This window comes from Maylandia zebra, linkage group LG7, assembly GCF_041146795.1.
Source record: "Maylandia zebra isolate NMK-2024a linkage group LG7, Mzebra_GT3a, whole genome shotgun sequence".
In the NCBI taxonomy this organism is placed as follows: Eukaryota; Metazoa; Chordata; class Actinopteri; order Cichliformes; family Cichlidae; genus Maylandia; species Maylandia zebra.
In genome coordinates this window covers 39,393,976-39,407,529 of record NC_135173.1, presented here as the reverse complement: position 1 = coordinate 39,407,529, position 13,554 = coordinate 39,393,976, and the positions used below count along the sequence as shown (strand labels likewise).

The window sequence follows — 13,554 nt, the reverse complement described above, 5'->3', positions numbered from 1 at the left end:
TCAGGACCCCTATAGGACATTAATTTATGTTTGGTGGTATGGTTCAGTGACACTCTCCTTATGACCTCACTGCCCTACCACAGAACACAAAAAGCATGAAGCAAAAATTAGCAGAACAAAAAATTAGAGCAGAACATGACAGCTGATATGAAATGTGGCATGAAATGTGGGGCTGGTGTGAAGGTGGGTTGCAAAGTAGCTTATATTTGTGCAGCACCTGTGGGCACACTAAAGCAGCTTAAATTGCAAGTGGGCAAATTTATCAATACCCTATATTAATGTCAAAGGACACACTATTAGTATACATCTATGTTACAGCAACAGTACTTTTAATCTTTTGAAGTTAGCAAAAACAGATCATTTTTAAATGTCATGCAGAGGAAAAACTGTATAAAACTGGAATATTACATTGTCTGTGGACCCTCTAAGCTGAAGTGGCTAGGGCAGAAATATATCCTTAGTAGGTCTACTGGCAATGTGTACATCTGCAGTATTAAATTATGCAACTTAAAAGAACATAACGTGAAAGCACTCGGGCTGAGGAAGCTTCTATTATCGATATGTTACATCTTGAAACTAACCACCAAGATCAACTTTAAACTGTGCGTACTGTATCAGACAGGCAAGCACAGACATTGATGCAGGTCTGCAAAATGTGTTAGATTATTCAATAATATGAAAATATATTACTAGCCCTAGAAAGTTTATTACAAAGCTGATAAAATATTAATTAAAAAAACAACTCACAGATTGTAGCAAAAAAATGTAAGGTTGCTATTTCCACAATTGTATGTAGTATAATATAAGTAGTATAGTATGATACTACTTCTACTATTATTATTAGTAGTAGTAGTAGCAGTAGTAGTAGTAGTATTAGCATTACAACTATATAACTCAGTAGAAAGCGACTTAGTTCTTACAAAATATGTAGAAAAATGGACACAGCTTCCTCAAAGCGCCTCAAACTTGCATTCTTTGAATGACCAGCAGGGGGTATCTGCTTGCCAGTAAGATGTCTGGCTTTACGATTTATGATCGAATAACCCTATTGCTCACTTGATTGCAGTAACATTTTCCTGGTGAGTTTATGGTCTTAATCACTAGTTTCAATTCTTATTTAATACTGCATGATATTCATTTTCTAATTTATGGTCCCATTAAAAGGTATAAAGATGATAAAGTAGGGAGTGCTTCAAGGCAAGCCAGGTTTGACTCTGACTTCTTGCCACTCTGTGAGCATGATGGGTTCTTAGTTTCTAACTCAGATACAACCTTCTTCGTTATAACAGATTTCCAAAAACAGACAACAGCCTACATGCTACCTACATGCTTCCATGATTTAAAGAGTCACTTAAAAGTCAAGAGTTTTTGACCATATGACCATATGGTTCTTCTACAACACCTCTTTTTCATCGAGACTTGTAAATTGATCGCTTCCCTGGGTTAAACTGCTATTTGACAAAAAAAGACTGTCCTTGAGATAACCCTCACATAATGCTGCTCCTCGTCATCTTTACATCCAGTGTAAGCAAATGAGATGTGTGATCATTAGCAAGCTGTATTATTAGACTGAACAGGCAATGATAGTAGTATTGATCATCTCAGCTAACTCTGAGGCAGAAGGCAAATAAGCATATTTCCTAAAATGTCAAACTATTCACTTAATGCTCCACATGAGGAAAGCTCTGAATTTATGATATATTAATTTAGTTTGCTGTAATTTATTACAGAGCACTCACACCAATACACTACAGAAACTTTCATTTTGTTCCCCCGAGTTTTCCAAACCATAGTGCTATAATGGTTTGGTGGATGTTGTTGCATTGTTGGGTTTATGTGTATTTATGCATTTGTATTTGTCTGTTTAAAACATTTTTAATGTGGGTTTACCATTATTTTCTTTCACTCACTTCTGAAGCCAATAATTTGACACTAATTTCTCTAAGGGGCAAAGTCTGTCTGTCTGTGCTTCTCTTTGTCTTTCTGAGAGTCTGTTAAAACGTAATGGTTTTACGGTAGAATACTGACTCCTCTTGGCAAAGAGTAGCACTGCACAATCATCGTCACATTCAGCACTAAATGAGCTCACACATACCTGGCAACACACAAACACTAATGCTGAAAGACACACTCACAACATGCAGCCTCCTCCAATACTCTGTGAGCCACAAACACATCAGCACAAACACACCCACACACACAGAGAGTCCTTCAGTTTGATAACCTGTAGTGTATACACAGACGCACACACATATAAACACTCAGTCAGTACACAGTGTATTATTCTTGGTCTCGTGGAGACTGAGAACAGGAGGTTATTGGGATTCTCCTCATGCTCCTTCTCGATCCAGCTGCCGCTTCTCTGCTTCCCTTCCCTCTCCCCTTGTCCTGTTTCTCTTCCCCTATCCTTCTCCATCTTGCCTCTAGCTCTCTTTTTTCTCTCCATTTCTTTTCCTTCCCTTCTCACTTCTCTCTTATTCTCACTCATATTAATTTCTAGCTTTTCTTTCTGGCCTTTTTCTACTTTCCTTTACAAATGTTACTCTTACTCGATCACTAATTACATTCAGATTTGGCTGTCATTCCAGCTGATCTGTGATCTGTACACTGTTCTTTGTTTGCTTGTTTGTAAAAACTGTAACAGATTATATAAATAATGAGTTATATAGTCTTTTTTTGGACACTTTTTTGTAAACTTGCATCTGTACACCATAAACACTGGATTTAAAAGCAAGCAAACAAGAGATGATTGAAGTTCAGACTTCATTTTTCTATAAAGTGCTCCCTATTCAGAGACTCAAAAGTAATTGGACTGTTCACTGAACAGGGGTTTAATGGCCAGGTTAGGTCTGTTTCCTTGTCATTTCATGATAAATCAAATGTATAATTAATATGAAGTGATGACTTTGTGAGGTTGCATTCAAATTTGGTATGCATTCTTAAAAGAATGAATGCACTGGCGAGCTCAGGATTACCAAAAAGGCCTGAAAAAACACAAAAATCAAGTGGATGATCACAGAATTCTTTCCATGGTTAAGATTTATATATGTTAACAAAGAGGGTTTACACCAATGTGCAAACCACTGGTTACACTCAGGAACAGAGAAGCCAGATTAGGCCAGAAAATGTCTGAAAGAGCCTGCACAGTTTTGGAAAAGAAAAAAATGTATGAATAAGGAAAAAAACAGCAATGTCACGCCATGTGCCTGAATGGCTGCCAATGGAAAATGCTAGTATTTACTGATAGTGTGGCTGCTGATAGAAGTAATACGATGTAATGTCCAGGCCAAGAGACTGCTCAGATTCAGAAATGCTCAAATACTGTGGAACGGATTGTTTGGTGCTTCACAGTGCAAATGGATAATGATGCAAAACATGCTGCAAAACAAAAACAAAACAAAAAACAAAGTTGAATAGCAGTCCAGAACAGCAGAATGGGACTACTGAAGTAGAACCATGCAATGAGGCAATAAGGAAACAGAGACGATATCTGATTCCTGTCTATGATTCGTAAACACACACACACAAAATAAAATGTAGCCAAGGCCTGCTACTTTTAGCTGACCAACTTGTTAACATCTCCACACTCACCAATATTTTCTGGCTGCTCAGCCGAATAGTAAATCAACAGACTTCCTGTGACTTATTGATTGTCTTGCTCGGAGTCTTAACACGCAGTTACACATTCTCCTTTTCTTCTCCACTGTCCGTGTACCACATTTTGTGTTCTCCTTTCTAACACCCCACCCCTCCCCCCAACAACAGAGAGTCACCTATACATCATGCAAAAGTAGCTGCCAGTTGAACCTAAGTGGCTGTTCTGTTTCCCAGCATCGTCACAGAGCAGCTTTGAATCAGAAGGATAGCATGGGGGGCAGGCAAGAGACATTTAAGGATCCCATCCTCTGTGACTGGGCCATTGCTTAGCGACCACATTCCAAGAAGAGCGGATTAGCCGAGGCATTGCATCTAAGATATAAGTTGGTGCCTCACCCAGCGTGTGAGACAGAAACTGGACACTGTCTGGCACTGTATATTAGTTTGTGTATTTCATGTCTGGGGCTATTTATAAATGTATGGCTTCTGTTTCATGCCTTATAGTAGAACAGGAGTATCTATTAAAAGGCAACCAGGCTGAACCCTGCATAAATGCTTTAAGATCCTCTTCTTCTGTATACTCACTCTGAAAAGCACTACAGTTTGTGTAAACTTATAGTAAAAATTGCTAAGGTGAAGCAGAGTGTCAAAGTCAACAGATAGTGTTGCATAATCTGTTCGAAGGTGATCCCAATGTAAATATAAAAAACATATGACATAAGTTCTTTACAATAGTAGCTGCTTTGCCATTCCAAACTGTTTCGGGGATTCATAATTTAGATTCATAATTTATGCCACCTTGTTTGCCACTCTGCTGAAATGACTTCATTGACCCACAAATACAGCAGCAAGGGGGACAAAAAAGCCCAATCTAATCTCCAAAACAGAAACTCTACACTTCTGGATGATAACAGACACCACTTTCATGTGTGTATTTTGGATTAGGATATCCTAGCACCTCACACATCAACAGTATTTGCATAAACATGCAGCGTGCTTGGAGTTCGAGTCGTTCAGCAATTTTCTCATCTCATTAGCTTTTTGTCCTCCTCGTCTTTCTGCTTTTCTTAGCCTCTTCCTCCATTCTTCATCACATCACTGTCTCATCTGCTATGTTTACCTGTCCTCACCTAGCTTGTTACATCAGCATACACCCCATGACTGTATTTCCTTGTCACAGGCACATTATTTTCTGCATAATTTTTATTTCCTCTGTCACTCCAAAGCACAATGTTTTGCTCCAGGCAGGAAGTATTGCACTGAGCTGCTGAACATGTTAAATGCGTCCTACCTCCCCCCCCCCCCCCCCCCCCCCCTTCGTTTCTCTCTTGCCATTTCACACCTGGTTGCTTCCCTCTAATATCTCCCAACTCCCATCGCAGTACTATACAACAGTCATTAATTGCAAGAAGAGGGAAATCATATTCTCTCTTCGCTAAAAAAAGAATGAGTGCAAACGTTGTGCACCAATTAATATCTACTGTGCTGCCTGCAGCTGTAGCAGAGGTCCTGTTTTCTAAAGCATTAAACTGTGATATTTTTATTTGTCGAGCAATGAAAAACCGAAGCACTAAAAAATGCCTAAGCACATAGTGATTTTCAGCATATTTATGTTTGCCACAAGATGTTAAGTGCCTCTCTCACTCTCGTACGCTTGAGCGTAATTGGATTAGCTGAAAATATACAAGAGTATCATAACTTTTTAATGTTTCCGTAATTGAATATACACTTTTTGCACTCACCAGACTGTACAAGTCAGTAGATCTTTTAAGAAAATTGCGTGCCGATTGTATTAAAATTCACTTGCTTCTGCTACTAAGCTGCTGAGACCTTTTTTTCTATCTGTCTTTCTCTTTTTTTTTCTTTTTTTTTAATCTTTACTGATTTGTTATTCTGAAATGTGAAGCCATGCAAAGTATTAGTCAAGCCCTGGTGCAGTCAAAAGAGTTTTTGTGAATCCAGTTGTTCTACGGCTTTGTATTACAGTTGGGTATAAATGGATAGATTTTCTAGCTGTGCAATTGACTATTATCAGCAATATATTAACTACCTTATTGCACATTTCCTTTATTTTTCACTCTTTCTATCCACCTCATGCTGTATTCCCCGCCTGCTTTACCTCGGGGTTTTTTACCTTGCCGTCTGTTTCCGTTCCAGTTTCTCCATATTTCATCTATATACTTTGTTCCCTGTCCTTTCTTTGCCCCGTTTCCCTGCGGCTTTAGCATGGAGGGGATTTTTTTTTTTTATTCCAGCTCACTTCATAACTGCCTTGACAAGTTCTATATTGATTGCTTGTGCAGATTACAATTGATTTTGCTCTTCACTGTATTTTCCTTTCTGCTTGGTTCTTCCTGGTGTGATGAGCACTTTTCAGCATCCATTCATCAGCATGTCATTTTTTTATGTTTTTCACACATAGGGACAGAAGTATTGTGCACTGTGTTAGCCCAATAAAATTAATAAATAAACACACAGAGAAATGATAAAACTCACCAAGGATTGCAATTGTTAATTAAAATATGTTCCTAAGGTTTATTGTGTCTTCTGATAAATTTTCTACAGAGACTAAGACCTCCCCCATGCCATGCTCCAACGCACCACAGAAGGCTGAACCTCCAGTGGGAGGAGCTGCCACGGTCATCACATTTTTCTCCCGTTTGCTGTTAGGAATGCTGCTGCTGCTGCTTATGTGGTGAGCAACAACACCCGGATACACACACACATACACATACACATATATACACATCACTTATGTATATACATATACATAGATACACCATGTAGACTCCTTAGTCTCCATGATCCAGTTTTCAAATTGATTAGTAACTCAATTGCTCACTCATGTATTGGCAGGTCGATGCATGTCTGTTTATGTGTTTATATGACATATATTTATATGTTCTGTTTACATGAGCATGTTTAATGGACCAGGAGCTGTAACATCTGGGTAGTTTAACTCTTTAAATCCTGTTGAAATAGTAACGGTAAAGGTTTAGATTTCTTATTCTTCTTTTGCCTTGAGGCGACTGTTGTTGTGATTTGGCACTATATAAATAAAACTGAATTGAATTGAACTGAATTTTGGCTGCCCTGTTTAGGGGTTACCACAGCAGATAATCTCCCTATCCATAGTACTTTTTTGTCACACCAACCCTCAGCTTGTCCTGCTTCACTACATCCATGAATGTTTGCTATAGTCTTCCTCATCTTCTCCCACCTGGCCGTTCCATAGTCAACATTCTTTCTCCAGTATATCCACTATCGCTCCTCTACACATGTCCAAATCATCTCATCCTTGTTTTTCTAACTTTGGCTCCAAACGGCTCGACCTGAGCAGTCCTTCTGATGAACTCATATTTTATCTAAATGCTAAAAAATAAATATATACAATCTAAAATTAATGAAACCATGCGTAGAAGTTGTATTTTTTTCTTTTTACTTTAATCAAAAGATTAGCGACAGCTTTATACCAATAACACTTTAACAAAAATACATTAAACATGGACGCTTCTCCAGCTGAACACCCGCTGCAAGTGGAATGGTTGAATACAATTAAGGCACTTTCATGCCAGTTCCCCTCCCATGCAGCCTGTATGTGCAGGTCCAAATGGGAATCTGTTCTAATTTGTTTTAGAGTTACAAGCACACTCCATTTCAAAAGATGTCAACATTTCCATGTCAACAGATACACACCAAAGGATTAATAACTCTATAACAACAAAGGGAAGCAGAAAGGGTGACAGACAAATTAGATGACACAATTAGAAAATACTCTGGAAATATGTAGAGAATTATTGCAAATTATAGGAAATTATTATCAGTACGATTATATAGTATTGTGTAAGAGTCTTAAACAACTTAATTCCTATAGGAATTGGAAGCTGGTGATGCAATTCATTGAAATGTGCAAACGCACATGAAAATACAAAATATATAAGGAAACAAAAGTTTGTACAATTGTAACGAACATTTCAAGTTGCTTTATTCTTTAACAAAGCTTGAGTTCCTTTAGGCAATGTTTCTTCTAATTTCTTTAAGTAGTTTTGAAGTAGTCTAGTTCTTCAGGCTCCTTGAATGACATTTAAAGCTCTTCTTTTGATGTTGGCTACAAATTAGGTAATAAAAAGTGCTTTGAGCACTTGTGTAATGCTTTTCTACTCCAACTAAGTACCATCCCATTTATCAGGTCTGAGCTCTGGGAAGGCCAATCAATGACTGATAGTTTTCAGTTATGAATTGTTCTATCCACGTATGCCAGTATTGATGGATCAACTGAAGTGTCTGATTCATCTGTCAGATCCTGTGTCAGGTCTTTACTTGAATGTTTCCTATTAGTTAAGGACATGACTTTCACACACTGTTCATATGGTCTAGGTAGCTTTTTAGGGCTGCCAAGTCTCTTGCACTCAACTTGTCAAGTTTTCTCACATTTCTTAAGGATGCACTACACACCTTGTGAGGATATATCAAGTTTTCAGCTAATAGCTCTTTGGGAATCACTTTGTTGGTGCAGAAACAGTATTTTATGCCTTTAAAACTGTTATTATAACAGCCCATAACTATATTTTTTATTAACTCAACTAAACTAACAAACTAACAAATTTCCCACATGTGGGACAAATACAGGTTATCTTATCTTAAAGAATTAGGAACAGGTTTTATGGTTTTATGACAGGCAGCTTTACTGCTAGTAACAAAAGACCTAATGGTACAATTTAAAGTTGGTTCTTTACTAAGTTGTCTGGAGACACAACATTGGTTCATCCGTATTAGGTACCTTTTTATGCTTGAATGGTTCATAGATTAGTGTTAAGTGTGGAAAAAAAAACCCTCTGAAAATGACATTGGCTGCTTTTTTCACTCATTCTCATTCCAATCCTTGTATCAGACTAAAAATAAGGGGGAAAGCACCCATGTCCAAAGAAAAATTTGAAAAGAGCTTCAGAAAGCCTGGAGAACAATTTTGTGAGTGTTTTGTTTTGTTTATTGTGAAGAAATGAGGGCTGGCTCAAGTCATATAGTTTGAGTCCCAACATCTTTGGTTTCTTACACAAAAGCTGTTAGAAGCCCCTTATTATGTTTTAGATGGTTGAGTTGATGGCAGCTCAACGAAAGTGCAGTCTTGTGCAGTGTTTAAAAAATGAAAAGCAGCTCATAACATTACGAGCTGATGCTGTTACTGCTATTAAGGATTAATCCCTTATGTTACATTATATCATAACTTACTAAGGAAATTAACTCATTACTGTTCCAACTAATAGCTTAATTGACTTTGGGAGCATTATTCTTTTCCTTGCCACAAGCATTATGGAGATGTGTTTAGCATCCAAGTGCTTTTACAGACACTACAGGGAGTGCAGAATTATTAGGCAAATGAGTATTTTGTCCACATCATCCTCTTCATGCATGTTGTCTTACTCCAAGCTGTATAGGCTCGAAAGCCTACTACCAATTAAGCATATTAGGTGATGTGCATCTCTGTAATGAGAAGGGGTGTGGTCTAATGACATCAACACCCTATATCAGGTGTGCATAATTATTAGGCAACGTCCTTTCCTTTGGCAAAATGGGTCAAAAGAAGGACTTGACAGGCTCAGAAAAGTCAAAAATAGTGAGATATCTTGCAGAGGGATGCAGCAGTCTCAAAATTGCAAAGCTTCTGAAGCGTGATCATCGAACAATCAAGCGTTTCATTCAAAATAGTCAACAAGAAGCGTGTGGAAAAACCAAGGCGCAAAATAACTGCCCATGAACTGAGAAAAGTCAAGCGTGCAGCTGCCAAGATGCCACTTGCCACCAGTTTGGCCATATTTCAGAGCTGCAACATCACTGGAGTGCCCAAAAGCACAAGGTGTGCAATACTCAGAGACATGGCCAAGGTAAGAAAGGCTGAAAGACGACCACCACTGAACAAGACGCACAAGCTGAAACGTCAAGACTGGGCCAAGAAATATCTCAAGACTGGTTTTTCTAAGGTTTTATGGACTGATGAAATGAGAGTGAGTCTTGATGGGCCAGATGGATGGGCCCGTGGCTGGACTGGTAAAGGGCAGAGAGCTCCAGTCCGACTCAGACGCCAGCAAGGTGGAGGTGGAGTACTGGTTTGGGCTGGTATCATCAAAGATGAGCTTGTGGGGCCTTTTCGGGTTGAGGATGGAGTCAAGCTCAACTCCCAGTCCTACTGCCAGTTTCTGGAAGACACCTTCTTCAAGCAGTGGTACAGGAAGAAGTCTGCATCCTTCAAGAAAAACATGATTTTCATGCAGGACAATGCTCCATCACACGCATCCAAGTACTCCACAGCGTGGCTGGCAAGAAAGGGTATAAAAGAAGAAAAACTAATGACATGGCCTCCTTGTTCACCTGATCTGAACCCCATTGAGAACCTGTGGTCCATCATCCAATGTGAGATCTACAAGGAGGGAAAACAGTACACCTCTCTGAACAGTGTCTGGGAGGCTGTGGTTGCTGCTGCACGCAATGTTGATGATGAACAGATCAAAACACTGACAGAATCCATGGATGGCAGGCTTTTGAGTGTCCTTGCAAAGAAAGGTGGCTATATTGGTCGCTGATTTGTTTTTGTTTTGTTTTTGAATGTCAGAAATGTATATTTGTGAATGTAGAGATGTTATATTGGTTTCACTGGTAAAAATAAATAATTGAAATGGGTATATATTTGTTTTTTGTTAAGTTGCCTAATAATTATGCACAGTAATAGTCACCTGCACACACAGATATTCCCCTAAAATAGCTAAAACTAAAAACAAACTAAAAACTACTTCCAAAAACATTCAGCTTTGATATTAATGAGTTTTTTGGGTTCATTGAGAACATGGTTGTTGTTCAATAATAAAATTATTCCTCAAAAATACAACTTGCCTAATAATTCTGCACTCCCTGTAGTTATGACCCAATGCCTAATACACATGTCACTGTGATGTTGTTTTTGCCCATTTTACCCACTGATTTTAAATGTGTAATAACTTCACACAACGCAAAAAGAGAAAAACTGTCCTCTTTTGCCATCCTGCCAGTTGAGCCACATATGCACAACAGGATTGGAGAAGTCACACTAGTGTGCAGCTACCTGCCAAGAATTAGAAGAGAAACACAAACAAATGTGTAGGGGATTTGCATTTTTTGCAAACAGAGTTATGGCTAAGTCAAAAAAAAGTCCCACTGAACCAAATATAAAGGCCAAAAAAGCAAACAAATTAAGAATGACATATAAGAGAAAGGCAAGAAGACAGATCATTCATATTTTGATGCAGTGCAGCTTGACGAAGCTAATTTGTGTTCCTCTTTCTGCAGATGTGAATATCTTATTGCTGAAGGCTGATGTGAAGTAGGAGGACAAAGAAGAAGAAGGAGGAGGCTGGTATTTTTTCCTGTTTTGCACATGTTTCAAGGATACAGTGCATTGATCATTTCGGTCCATCACACAGTTACTCACCAAAATTATTCAGACATTAGACAACGATAATGCGACTCAGCATTTTTGGAATATTTGATTTGCTGACAAAAAAACCCAAGAAAAATCTACAGAGGAACTTTGGAAGATTGTCATCGGTATCATCACCAACAGCAACTGCAGCGACCTGAGAGGCAAACACCAAAACAAGATTATTGTCTTACATTACCCCCTGGTGGATTTGATGAGCCACTTTAAACTGATTTGTCTCAGTTGGGTTTTAGAGGCTCCTCTTCGGCAACAGAATCAAGGCCACAGCTGACATCTCTTTTGACCTTTTTTTCTTCTTTTTTGTACTCACTCTCTTCTTAAGTCGCAGTGCAGTGCAGTACACACACACACAGACACACACTGATATAGGGCACGTGTATTTGTGTGTATACTTACAGCCCCTTATACAGCTTAATCATCATGCCAAAGACTCCACTACACCCCCAGCAAAGTGGTTCCCACCCAAGTCATTGAGCTTCCTGAAGCCTGTGCCTGTCTTCATCATGGGATGAAACCCCCAGAAAGTTGGGCGTGCGCACGTGTATGCGTGACATCTAATGGATGCTGAAACCCATTACAGGAATCAAACTGGGGACAAAGCCCTGCAGCCCATGTTTGTGTCAACCCGCCAGTTAACAAAGAAGTCACAAATTTATTCAGTCAGACTCTGAGTCTGCACATCTCCAACAACTGACAGAGCAGAGTATTGTTTGTTGTTTTTTCTTTTTGTTTGTTTTTGTTTTTTCAACAAGAGGACTAACACTTTGGAGAAGTCAATAACCATAGTCTGGCTTATTTACAGTTAGCTTTACATAGAGCTTTGAGAAACCGGCAAGGACGACCTGAACTGTAAAAAAAACCAAACCTAAAAGACAACAAAAAAACCAACAAAAAATAAATGAAATAAAGTGGATTTGAGACTGAACCATTCTTTCCCCACCGTTGTTTTTTATTTTGGGGTTGACTTTGTATTGATGGCAGCCAAGCTGGTTACTGGAACTCTGATACAAGCTATGTTGGTTTTCCATTCTGCTCTGTGCTGTAAAATACAGTAACACAAATCAGTTTGCTGTCTGACTTCTGACGCCTTTACAAACATTAGAAATGTCTTTTTGCAGTTTACATTTCAATAGCCAATATCAGTTACCAGTTAATATTATGTTATTCACAGGAATCTTGAAGTGTTTATTGTATTTTTTATGGACAAATAATAAAAAGACGCATATAGGAGTTTAGTTTTTTTTTCTCCAGACATTCTTAATGGCTTAATTCTCTTTGATCCTATTTTGTAAACTATGATACAGTATGTAACTTTAACAATGAACAAAAAGTTTATTATTTAATAATAATGTATGTATTAGCCGTAGAATGTCGTAACCTGTACCTGGGGTCTTTTTTATAGATGTATATACAATGACAGGTTTCAACCATTAAATGTGACCATTTCACAATGAATTACGATGCACTGGCCTCATGTTCATTTTGTGAACTTATAACACATGAGGGCAGACTAATGCCTCCTGCTCCGTCTGGTTGATCCTGATGATTTTCTCCTGGCAAAACAAGATGAAGGTGAGGTGCCAATGGGGGATGTTAAAAAAAAGAAGATGCAACAAGTTTTCATTATAATTAAAGTAAAGACAAATTACTTCCCAGACACAGCTATAAACACACAGTGCCTCATTTCAGGTTTTACAGATCGATACTTTTGACCTTGCAGAGGTAACGTTGTTTGCTTCTCAGTTTGTTTCTGAAAGATGAGTGTCTGCAGATTCTAACAAGCTCCACCGACACTGCATGGAGTGGTCATAAAGCTTAATACTTTATGGGCATGATGCATTATCCTTGATATAGTTCTTCTTGTTTTCTTTTTTATGGGGGGAATATTCAAAATTGCAAAAATTTCAAGATAGAGGATCTGTGTCAATTCTCAGAAAGACACTGAGAGCAGCATTGGTTCGAGCAACCTTGACGAGTGCATTTTTTAAAAGTCAGTTTCATACTCAATACACAGAAGGATACAAGGAAAACAAAACTAAGTTTAGACTCCAAGAGATTCAGCAGTGTGTTTACTTGAATGCCATCATCAGCATGCTGACAAGGTCATGACCACATACTGATCATTAGTAGTTCTGTATGCTTTATTTTTGTCTTTGTATGTTATTTTACCATGCTACTACGCCAAGTGCATCACACAGCCCACATCTGAGAGAAATTGGGATGTTGTTAAAATAGTTTTGCAGATATCAAAAGTGTTGGACAAACTGACTTGATGATTGTGCTATATCCCATTAGGGGAGCCGAATGTTTAGAAAGGTCAAAATGAAATGTATATTTGTAGAACTGACTGGAAAAAAGAAGAAAAGAAGATTTTTTTTAAACTATAAATAATTGCACAAAATGGATGGCTGTTCATCCAGAAATATTTCATGTGTTTTTGGTGTATGCATGTGGGTCAGACTGTCCATGCAAAGGGAAGCACACTCACA

The 13,554-nt window shown here is 38.3% G+C and overlaps 1 protein-coding gene across 1 annotated transcript in view; it reads left to right on the top strand.

Moving 5' to 3' along the window:
* Positions 1–12,520, top strand: part of cntfr (ciliary neurotrophic factor receptor) — a 228,670-nt gene extending 216,150 nt beyond the window's left edge. The window contains exons 10-11 of the mRNA XM_004538375.5: positions 6,163–6,292; positions 10,915–12,520. Of these exons, the coding sequence (XP_004538432.1) occupies positions 6,163–6,292; position 10,915 (131 nt within the window). The 3' untranslated portion in view covers positions 10,916–12,520. The remainder of the gene's footprint in view (positions 1–6,162; positions 6,293–10,914) is intronic.
* The last annotated feature ends 1,034 nt before the right edge of the window (positions 12,521–13,554 follow it).